Source organism: Marmota flaviventris, chromosome 18 (genome assembly GCF_047511675.1).
Source record: "Marmota flaviventris isolate mMarFla1 chromosome 18, mMarFla1.hap1, whole genome shotgun sequence".
Lineage (NCBI taxonomy): Eukaryota > Metazoa > Chordata > Mammalia > Rodentia > Sciuridae > Marmota > Marmota flaviventris.
The window spans coordinates 1,284,349-1,295,091 of record NC_092515.1 but is presented as its reverse complement, the minus strand read 5'-3'; the positions used below and the strand labels follow the sequence as shown (position 1 = coordinate 1,295,091).

The 10,743-nt window shown below is 56.9% G+C and overlaps 1 protein-coding gene across 1 annotated transcript; it reads right to left on the bottom strand.

Moving 5' to 3' along the window:
• Positions 1–537: 537 nt before the first annotated feature.
• On the bottom strand, positions 538–1,491 carry LOC139702809 (olfactory receptor 6Z7-like). The gene has a single exon (XM_071605166.1). It carries the CDS (start codon positions 1,474–1,476, stop codon positions 538–540), a length of 939 nt encoding a protein of 312 aa, XP_071461267.1. The 5' UTR covers positions 1,477–1,491.
• Between the last annotated feature and the right edge of the window lie 9,252 nt (positions 1,492–10,743).

Below are 10,743 nucleotides of genomic sequence, written 5' to 3'. Positions count from 1 at the left end.
CCCACGCCTCAGTGACGGTGAAGAAGTCAACAGAATGAAAATCAAAAGGTTTTCAACACCTTTGCTTGGTTTTTTATTGCACGTATACCTTGGTTCTATTTCCATGTCACAAAATCCACTTATTTTCAGGTCACCGAGTTTATGTCATAACTAATGTAATATATTTAAATCCCTAGGACTGGACACTGGGCTTTTCCTGACGTTTTCATGCACACGAGGAGCACGCCCACCCTGGCCCCTGGCGTGTTACCCCTGTTCTGGGGACACACTGACCCGCTGGGTGGAAAGGACGGTGTTCACTCCGCTTCTCGGCAGTGAGCTGAGACCCTCCCCCTGGGCGGCCGCGGACACGTCCTCTGGCCACCCCTTCCCCGCGGCCTCGGCTCGGGTGCCCTCGGTGGCTCAGGCTGACGTCGTCCATGTGGACTCAGCGCCTGGGAGACCCTTCCTCCAGCCTCTGGTTTTCCAGGTCACCGCTGGTGCTGGGCCCAGGAGGACTGGAGGCGGGGGAGAGCCCCGGGCCGGGGGGCGGCGGGGTCACGGCCCGCGGAGGGTCCTGCGCAGCGCCGCGTGGACCTCCCTGTTGCGCAGGCAGTAGATGACCGGGTTGCACAGGGGCGTGGCCACCGTGTAGATGACCGACAGCACCTTGTTGAGGTCCATGGACTTGATGCGGCTGGGGCGGCAGTAGATGAAGAGGGCGGCCGAGTAGAAGATGCCCACCACCACCAGGTGCGAGGCGCAGGTGGAGAGGGCCTTGCGGCGGGCGGCCGCGGAGGGCATGCGCAGCACCGCCCTCCCGATGGCCACGTAGGAGGCCAGCGCCACCAGAAGGGTCCCGCAGAAGATGACGATGGCGGAGATGAAGTCCACCAGCTCCGTGAGGGCCACGTGGGTGCAGGAGAGGTTGAGCAGGGGGGAGACGTCGCAGAAGAACTGGTTGAGCACGTTGGGGCCGCAGTAGGACAGGCTGGCGATGCACGTGGTCTTGACGGCAGAGACCACCAGCCCCCCTACCCACGAGGACAGGGCTAAGCCCCAGCAGACCTGGGGCCGCATGAGCAGCGGGTAGTGCAGAGGGCGGCAGATGGCCACGTAGCGGTCATAGGCCATGGAGGCCAGCAGCGTGCACTCTGTGCAGATGAGGGAGACAAAGAAGAAGAGTTGGGTCATGCAGGCCACGAAGGAAAGGTGGTAGGGTCCCACCCACAGCCCCAGGAGCAGGGTGGGCATGGTGACCGACACGTAGCACATCTCCAGGCAGCTGAGGTTGCCCAGGAAGAAGTACATGGGCTTGCGGAGCTGGCTGTGGCTGCAGATGAGGGAGACGATGAGGGTGTTCTCCAGGAGGGTCAGCAGGTAGAGAGCCAGGAAGACGGCAAACAGGACGTCCCTGACGCCCAGCCTGGTGGACAAGCCCAGCAGGATGAACTGCTGGACACTGGTCACGTTGGCCAGCTCCGGGGACGGCTCCATCTGTGTGGAGACAAAGGAGACTGCTGATATCCGGCTGCAGAGGCATAATAGTGAGAACGTCATTGCAAGGTGTCCACAGTGGCTAGAGGCCCTGGTGACCTGTCCACTGGTCTTGTGTTAGAAATTGTTGAGAGAGAGAAGCTGTAAGCTCAGGAGACAAAATCTAAACTCAGTTACCCAAGTTAATTGTCTTAGTAAATATGACTTTGGAAAGAATCTGACCATCAGAACCTGGGGAGAATAACATTTGCTTTCCATGAAATTAAGGGAAGGAATAGATTAAAATTTACTGCAAGAAATTAGAATTATTCTCTTTTTCAAAATTAAAAAAAAATTTAAATTATAGATGGATTTTTTTACAATACCTTTATTTTATTTATTTATTTTTATGTGGTGCTGAGGATCAAACCCAGGGCCTCATACGTGCCAGGCGAGTGCTCTACCACTGAGCCACAACCCCAGCCCTAGAATTATTTTCATTTCAGCTTTTTGAAAAACAACAACAAAAACAAACAACCCCCAACACCTAAAACCTGTTCTTCCACCTTACATGTTATGTTCGTCTTCCACCCACCAGGTTGGAGTGTTCTCTACAATGCAGAGTTGGTCAAGATGTCAGATGGCTCATTCTTCAACATTCCTCATCTCTTGGGTGGTATTTCCTGGATCTGAATCGTGCTCTGGATCACAGATGGTTGTCAAGACGGCAGAAGGGCTGTTGTCCTGCTGAGGGACAGACCCTCCAGGGGGAGGATGGAGAGTCCACGGTCACACACACTTCCCTGCCATCTGCACCCCAGTCCACCGGGGAAGCTGAGCCCCAGAGGAACTGCCCCTGTGCACGGGGCCGACTCTGACCACAAAGACCTCTAGGATTCTTTGAGTCAGGACCTGTCCTTGCTACTCATTTTCATTCTTGGTTCTGTTTGTGGAACAAGCGGAAGTCAGCTTCCCGGCTCTGTGGTCCTGGGCAGTGGGCTCACCGGACTGAGCCAGGCGGCTTCCTGGACCTGACTTGAGCCCCGTGCTGTTTCCATTGCATCATGTTGTCGCCCGCAGCGCAGAAACCAGGACTCTCCCGAGCAAGACGGTGACGGGGACCGTCTGAGTGGGGAGGAAGTCGCCCTGGGTGCCTGGGAGCTTGCTTCCTCCTCCGCAGTTCTCACAGGTGGACTTTCAGCTCTCCAGGTATTCTTTCTGTGGGTGAAACTCCCCGATTCCTTTGGCCACTTCCCACACTCCATGAGGATCACATTTCCTCAGAGCCCAGTGGTCTCCTCAGGGGACACTGCCCTGGCTTCCCCGGGCATTTCCCTGAGCCAAGTCCAGCTGAGGATATCTGGGGCTCTACCTCTGGACTTGGGCCCAGACCCCGAGGTGATTGACAGTCTGACAGCCCTGGCTCACGGCCCCCTGCGGGGCAGGCTGGGCCCCCACCTCCCTCACTGCTCCATCTCTTCCTTGCTCTTAAGCAGTAGGCGCTCTATCTGTGCCTAATTTATTATAGGGCAAGACATTTATAGGAAAGTGTTCAAGTAAAGGTCGCCCTTGTCCCTGACACCAGATGACAGCTGCCGTCTCCTGGGTGCACCTTGGGGGATAGCTCCCAACACATAGCTGTGGGGTCTTGGCAAATGTCCGAATGTTCAACTCCTCCCTCTTCACTAACAATTTATCTTGAAAAGAGTTCTTGTCACCGTGGAGCTGACCTCCAGGACACTGTGGAGATCACAGAGCGGATCTAAGGCCCCTTCCAGCCCCAGGTCCCAGCACTGCATCTGGCACAGAAACCACAGTTTCATAAAAATCAATGAACCCGTGGGAGGATGGAACCTGACAAGCACCCGAGCGTCATACTTATGTTACTGAAGAGACGAGGGTTTGGGGCCATTTAAGACACCTGCACTCTGTGTGCCTTGACCGGCTCAGGATGCCCGAGGTCATCTCACTTACTCTCCACAAAGCCCTGGTGAGGTAGGACTTACAGAGCCTCAGATGGCCAGAGCATGCCGGGCACCAAGGGATTGCTTGAATTTCAGTGGGTTTCAGATTCCACAGGAGGAAACAACTTATTAAATAAAAGCACAATTCAAGCGCGGTTCCAGGAGTAGTGGATGCTGGAGGGGTGGGGGCCACCTGAGTTCTGGCCACCAGGGAGGCTGCAGGTGGAGACGTGGAAGATGTGGAGGGTCACGAGATGCAGCGGGCAGAGAGTGCGCTGTGGGTGGGAGAAGAGCAGGCGGAAAGGGCCTGGCCCCGTGCGGTCAGAGCAGGAGCAGGTGGTTTCAGGGTCCACTCACTCGCAGCTGGAACAGAGGCGGCCTGACCCGCAGTGCAGAGCGCGCCGCTGCGATGGCTCCTAAGTGCGCCTGCGCTCCACGGCTGCGCCAGGGATCTTGTGTGCCATTGTTTCACCAGCTCTCAAGGACCTTGTGAGAATGCTGCCGTTTTCCTTATTTTAGGAGGAAAGTGACTGAAGGTCAGGAGGTGAAGCCGTGGGTCCTGAGTCCTGGCCAGTGAAGGAAGTGGGAACAGAAGGTACAGGATTTCTTGGGGCACACAGGCACCCCGCCCCGGTCACAACAGTGTTCCTGCTGAGGACAGCCACGTGGCGGGTAATGGTAAGAGCCCGCAGCAGGCGCTCTCTGGGCCAAATGCTTTCCAGATGGAGCCGCTGCTGCTGCGGGTCCAGGTGCAGGTGAGCCCAGGCTCAGAAGCCAGCAGCCCCCGCGCTGCCGCCTGGAGCCAGAGCCACCTCCCTTCTCCTGCCCAGCGATGGTGCCCTGGTTCTTTAGCCCAAGAGTTTCCACTTCACATATTTAAATATTGACTGGAACAGTTTAGTCAGAAAACAAAATAGGTCCCACAGTCGTCAGAAAATGCATTCCGTGCACAGAATGTGAGGGAGGAAAGGGCCTTGGAGACAGAGCCCCCCGAATACCGAGTCCTGCTGGCAGCCAGCGGGTGAGGCTCCTGTCCCCGACTGCAGTGGGCTCCAGCGCCAGGGCCAGAGCCCAGCTCCAGGAAGCCCTGCTCAGCACCGAGGACAGCTCCCCCAGGCAGGAGGCCTCCGGGGAACAGAAACCGGCCGTGGCCTCTTCCGTGCAAGATCTGTGTGCACCGCTTCTAGTTGCAGGCATCAGGGTTCCCCAGGAAGCCAGGTTTGGACCCGGGCAGTGTCTGATGAGCAAGGGCAGAAGACCCTGAGTAGCTCCTCCTTGGCCTGAGCATTGCTTCACCTACACAGGTGCCCCTCCAGCACACAGCCATCAGGAAGAACTGCAGCCATCACCCTGTCCTGGTGTAAGCCCAGTCACCGCCCTGGGACAGCCGGCCACACTCCAGCTGTGCCCTGGACTCTGGGCCTTCGGAACCCCTTTCCAAGCCACCACAAAGGCTCAGAAGCCTTTGTGCCATTCACCACTAGTCTTCAGAGGATTGCTGGGGAAGATATAAAACACATTGTTGGTGGCTATAAAAATTCAGGCCCACCAGGTACCGTGGGGCACGCCTGTAATCCCAGCAACTTGGGAGGCTGAGGCAGGAGGATTAGGAGTTCACAACCAGCCTCAGCAACTTAGTGAGACCCTAAGCAACTCAGCAAGACCCTGTTTCAAAATGAAAAATAAAAAGGGTTGGGGGTGGGGCTCAGCATTAAGTACCCTTAGGTTCAACCCCAGTACGAAAAAAATACAATAAAAATAAAAGTTCAGGCCGTTGTCCTGGAGGCCACGGCCGGTTTCTGTTCCCCGGAGGCCTCCTGCCTGGGGGAGCTGTCCTCGGTGCTGAGCAGGGCTTCCTGGAGCTGGGCTCTGGCCCTGGCGCTGGAGCCCACTGCAGTCGGGGACAGGAGCCTCACCCGCTGGCTGCCAGCAGGACTCGGTATTTAAGGGTGCTGCCACCAGCCAGGGCTGAGCGCAGGCGGCTGGCTCCCCCTCTGAGCCCATGTCTGTGCTGCCTGCAGCGCTTCCTCTCCAGGTGCCTCGAGGTGCCTCCCTCTTGGTCCTGCCTCCAACCCTCCCTCTCCTTCCCACCTCCGCCCCCCGAGAACCTCTGCCCATGTCAGCCCCACTGGCTGGCGACTGGAAAGTTCTGTGTTAAAACTCACGGGTGCACCCAGGGTCTCACTGGCATTCTGAAGCCCAGAGACCATCCCACCTGGAACCTGCTGCTCTGTAGCTACTCGCCCATGGCTGAGCCAGGTTGGAGACAGCCGGGGGTGAGAAAACGCCACCCGTCCCAGGGGCAGGGAGTGGGCGCCCCCCCCCCCCCCCCCGTGCCTTTGCAGGCTGCAGCTCGGCCGAGCTTTGCTTTCCTGTCACCACAGCAGCTCTGCCTTGAGCTCCGTGATTTCCTTGCTGTAGGAGACGGACGGAGCAGCTTAGTGAGGTCACCGGGACCTGGATTCAACAGTAAACAGAAGCGAATTGGGATCCTCTTATCCTAAACGAATCCAGGACTTCTCAGGAGGAAGCAGGCTCCTGGTGGGGAGAAGCTGCAGAGTGTGACTCTGCTCCGTCCCACACACTTTCTAAGCAAAGCTCTGTGCAGAGAAAGCACAGCAGCAGGAGCAGTGGACTCTCGGCCACGGAAGGACCTGGGCTCTGGCTTCCAGGTGCAGAGCTGTGAAGCAGCATCCCGAGCCGCGGCCTCCCTGCCCCAGCCCCCTGGGCACATCCCGCCGTGGAGTAGCTGTGCCCTTCTCAGAGCCAGCGATTCTCTGCAATAGCCGAGCCACCCGACCAGCGCTTTGGGGAGTGGAAAGTGGTAGTTAAAGCAAAGCCTTGGTAGACAGCCATGAGCAGTAGGGTTTCCTCTGCACTGATCACTAAGCATGAGATATGCAGGAGGTCTGTCGACTGGCGTGTGCTGCGTGTGTGTGTGTGTGTGTGTGAGGGGGGGGGGAGGGAGAGGGGGAGAGGGGGAGAGGGGGAGAGGGGGAGAGGGGGAGAGGGGGAGGGGGGGAGAGGGGGAGAGACAGAGGGGGAGAGGGGGAGGGGGGAGAGGGGTCGGTCCGGGGAGGAGGGGGACTACGGCTCCAGGGTGGCCAGTCAACAGGGCCTCTCAGGGTGGGGTCTGCACCTGGCCTGCCCGGGGTGTTCTGTGAAGGCTTCTTTCTGGTTCCTCGTCTTCACCCCACAGAGCAGCATTTGGTCCCCTCCCCTGTCGGAGGGAAGACAGGGTGCCCACCTGCTGACGCTGTGCCCGGGGGATGCTCTGGTGCCCAGGTGCCTCAGCCTCTGTCCAGAGGACGGAGAGCAGCCCTTCAGTGCATCTGGGCAGCTGGTCTTGGTCCTGAGGCAGGCCCACACCCACCCGCCCTGCGTCTCCTCCTCTCTGGCTCCTCTGAGGCGACTGACCACCCACAGGCAAGGAGGAGCCAGGAAGAGGAGCTTAAGCCGGAGCTCTGGACCTCAGGGACCCGCCCTGGACCTCAGGGGCCCGCCCTGGACCTCAGGGGCCCGCCCTGGCTCTGTGGACTTGCAGGGGAGGCGGAGAGGAAGCTCTGTGGAGGAGGGGCAGAGGCAGGTGCACAGGCTGTGAGCAGCAGCTCCTCTTGGCCGATCAGTCCTGAGTGACAGGACACACCACCCTGGGAGCTGTGGCCATGGCTGAGGACCACGCAGAGGAGCTGCTGGTAGGCAGGGGGCTGGGCTGCTGGACAGAAGCTTCCGTGTGCACCTGCGGCCAGCAAAGCCGCACCCAAGTAGCCAAAGCCCAAGGCCACCCAGGCGTCCACAGGGCCATAGGTGAGGGAGTATCGTCCAGATTTGGGAAGCGAGGGACCCCAACATGTGCTACCATGGGATGGACCCTGAGGACCACGGCCAAGCGGGACGGCCAGCCACCGGGACGTGCCAAGTGATGCCACCGCACATTTCAAACACGTTACTAAATCAAAAGAAAACAAACAGTGCTTCAGGAATACCGCGAGAGGCGAGCAGCTGGGGGCCTTGCTGAGGGAGACCCGGCCAAACCCGCCACCGCTGCACTTTCCTGCTGCAAACGTTGTTTATTTGATCACTGTCCAGAAATGGTAATATTGACGTCTGTCACTGCAGTCCCAGAAATCCCGGGGCCTGATGGAGATACCAATCTTTCTGACACAACCCCGGACTCCCCCTCGCCTTCTACCCCGCCCAGCTCACCCTGAGCTGCCCCTCCAGCCAGGGATAGTGCTCCCCATGGTGAAGTCCCGTCAGCCTCCAGGACGGAAGGGTCCTGTGGAGCCCCGTGTCCTCTAGCCACACACAGAGCCGCTCGGTGTGACGTTCTTCTGGACTCCCTGTCGGCCTGGGAAGCGTTAGCCGAGCAGTCACCTGCCGCGGGAACTGAAGGACCTTCTGGATGTGGATCTCCGCGGACTCAGCACCCAGCTCTTACCACTCCAGTAGCTCAGCGCCTGAGCCTGGCTCCGAGCCTTCCGTATGAAGGGAGGTGGGCTGCCTTCCCCCCAGGCACTGGGAAGACAGAAACAGCCAGCAGTGGAGTCACTCTGCGGGTGACCCCCCTCAGTGGGTGGTGTCTCACACCACGTGGTGCAGCTATAGAGCCATAGACGCATTTTAGACTCAGTAAATCCGTGAAGACTACCTGTTCCGCCCAAGGCCCACAGTAATGGTGCAGTGATGCTGTGACATGCCCAGGGTTCCTCTTCTGAAGCAGTGGTGTCACAGAGGGGGCCGAAGAAGAAGAAGAGTGTGGTGTTCACGTCTGCACCTCGGCCCTCAGAGCAGAGTGTTGGGCAAGTCACATCCTCCCTGAGGCTCAGCCTCATCATCTGTGAACAGGATGTGGTGTGGGGTGGCCACCCAGGCTGACTGTGGAGGATGAAAGACAATCAGTGTAAAACACCACCGCTGCACACACAGAACAGACCGTGACGCATCTCGACAGGGCAACAGGGTCCCAACGCTAACGCCACGTGTGTGGCTGTCCTGACCTTAACTCCTCTTGGATTTCAATCCCAAACTCTTTTAACTAAGAGGATTGATGGTGTAATTTTCCAGCTCAAAATCCTTCATTTTTTGTATGTGATAGTAATTGCCTCCACCACCATCATCATGACCTCCATCACCACCATCATCATGACCACCATCACTAATCACCACCACCATCAGCATCATTATCACCATCACCACCATCATCATGACCTCCATCACCACCATCATCATGACCACCATCACCATCACGACTATCACTAACACCATCACCCCCACCATCATCATGACCACCATCACTAATCACCACCACCATCAGCATCATGATCACCATCACCACCATCATCATGACCACCATCACCATCACAACTATCACTAACACCATCACCCCCACCATCACTAATCACCACCACCATCATCACCATCATCATCACCAAACATGTAGTATTTACTCTCTGGTGGGTACAGTTCTACAGATCAAGCAAATTTTCAAATTTATATAAATTCACAACATGTCTTCACAGAGTGCTGAATTTCCTGTACTTAGAAGCTCATGGTAATTTGAACTTAAGTCTCCCAATTCCAAACCCGGCCTGCAGGGAATACTACTGGATGTTCCCTTCTAGCCATCGTTTGAGGTTTAACCTATGGGTTGGCTATGGGGGTGGTAAGTGGAAAACTTCATGGAGTGCCCGCTGTGTTCCAGGATGCACTGGGGAGTGCCCACTATGTCCCAGGATGCACTGGGGGTGCCCGCTGTGTTCCAGGATGCACTGGGGGTGCCCACTATGTCCCAGGATGCACTGGGGGTGCCCACTATGTCCCAGGATGCACTGGGGGTGCCCGCTGTGTTCCAGGATGCACTGGGGGTGCCCACTATGTCCCAGGATGCACTGGGGGTGCCCACTATGTCCCAGGCTGCACTGGGGGTGCCCGCTGTGTCCCAGGATGCACTGGGGGCTTCCATGTATCCTCTTGCTGTGTGTTACCCACACTGTGTGGTCGGCATCATTACATTCTCACTCACAGATGAGAAAACTGAGGCTGAAAGTCAAGTCCCAGTTCCTATATCTAAAGAAATAGTTACACATCAAATTCAAGGAAATTGAATTTGTTTTCTAGAAAAATCAGATCTCTCCAATAGAAGAGAGAAAACTGCTCCTCTGATGTATTTACTTATGTTTAGAAAAAATTCCTAATTGACTTGAAGAAGAAATAAATTAACCCCTGTTAATCAGGCTAACTATTAGAGATAAAACTCAGAAAATAAGACCACTTCAAAGGACAGAAAAACCAACCTGAACAGGCTCATGTAAAAGTGAATTTATCTGGTCACATAAAAGGAACCCATGGGTGGGACAGACATCAGGCATGGCTGGATCCAGGAACTCCACAGTCATTAGAACCCAGTTCCCTTCCTCTGCTGGTTTTGGTTTTCTTTGCCTCAACTCCATTATGGAGCAGGGACTCCCCTGTTTAAGGTCACAAGCTCTGGCATCCTCAGGTTGACATATTCATAGCTGCAAGTCATTGACAAAGAGAATCTGAGTGAACATCTTGGGATCTGATGCCCTGAAGTAGATTCTACTAGGGTCTCAAATTCTTCACTCATGCCCAGATGAATGTCAACTGCCCAGTTTGCAGTTTCCCCCACAGAGGAAGAGGGTGCCCCGCTGCCCCTGGACTTTGGGTTTGCCCATGTGCCGGGCACTGGCCACTCGCATAACAAAGTCTTGGGCACCCCTGTGCCCTGGGCCTCCGCAGGCGCGCCTCCCTGCAGTGTGGTGAGAAGAGGGCCCCGCCAGCTCTCCCCGGCGGGGGGTGGGGTGGAGGACCGAGGACCCAGCTCCCCCAGCTATCCCCGCCCACACCAGCCACACTCATTCTCCCCAGCAAGGCCATTGGGTATCAGCAACGTCACCCCGACGAGCAGGAGCCCAGGCTGGATCAGCAGCACTCAGCCGAGGGCAGGTTCAGGAGAACAGATGGCAGCTCTTAAGACACTGGGTGCCTTGTTACTCCGCATTCCAGTGGCAGCTGCTGATCCCCACACTCCAGCTGTCCCCCGGCAGCTTAGCCTGTCAGCTGCCAGGTACTCATGGGGGCTGGAAGCCTCGGCCACGGGCTTTTGCTTGGGCAGAAAGATGTGATCCGTCCGTCTAGGAGCCCGGGCACCAGGGCACAGGGATTTCTAAGACTAGGGCCACCCAGACTGAAAAGAGAAAGAGGACAGTTCCTGAGAGAGTCTGAGCGCCACGCACACTTGCACAAAGATCCTGGGCAAAAGCAGATGCTGACTCTGACTCCCATCTTGGGGCACAAGAGC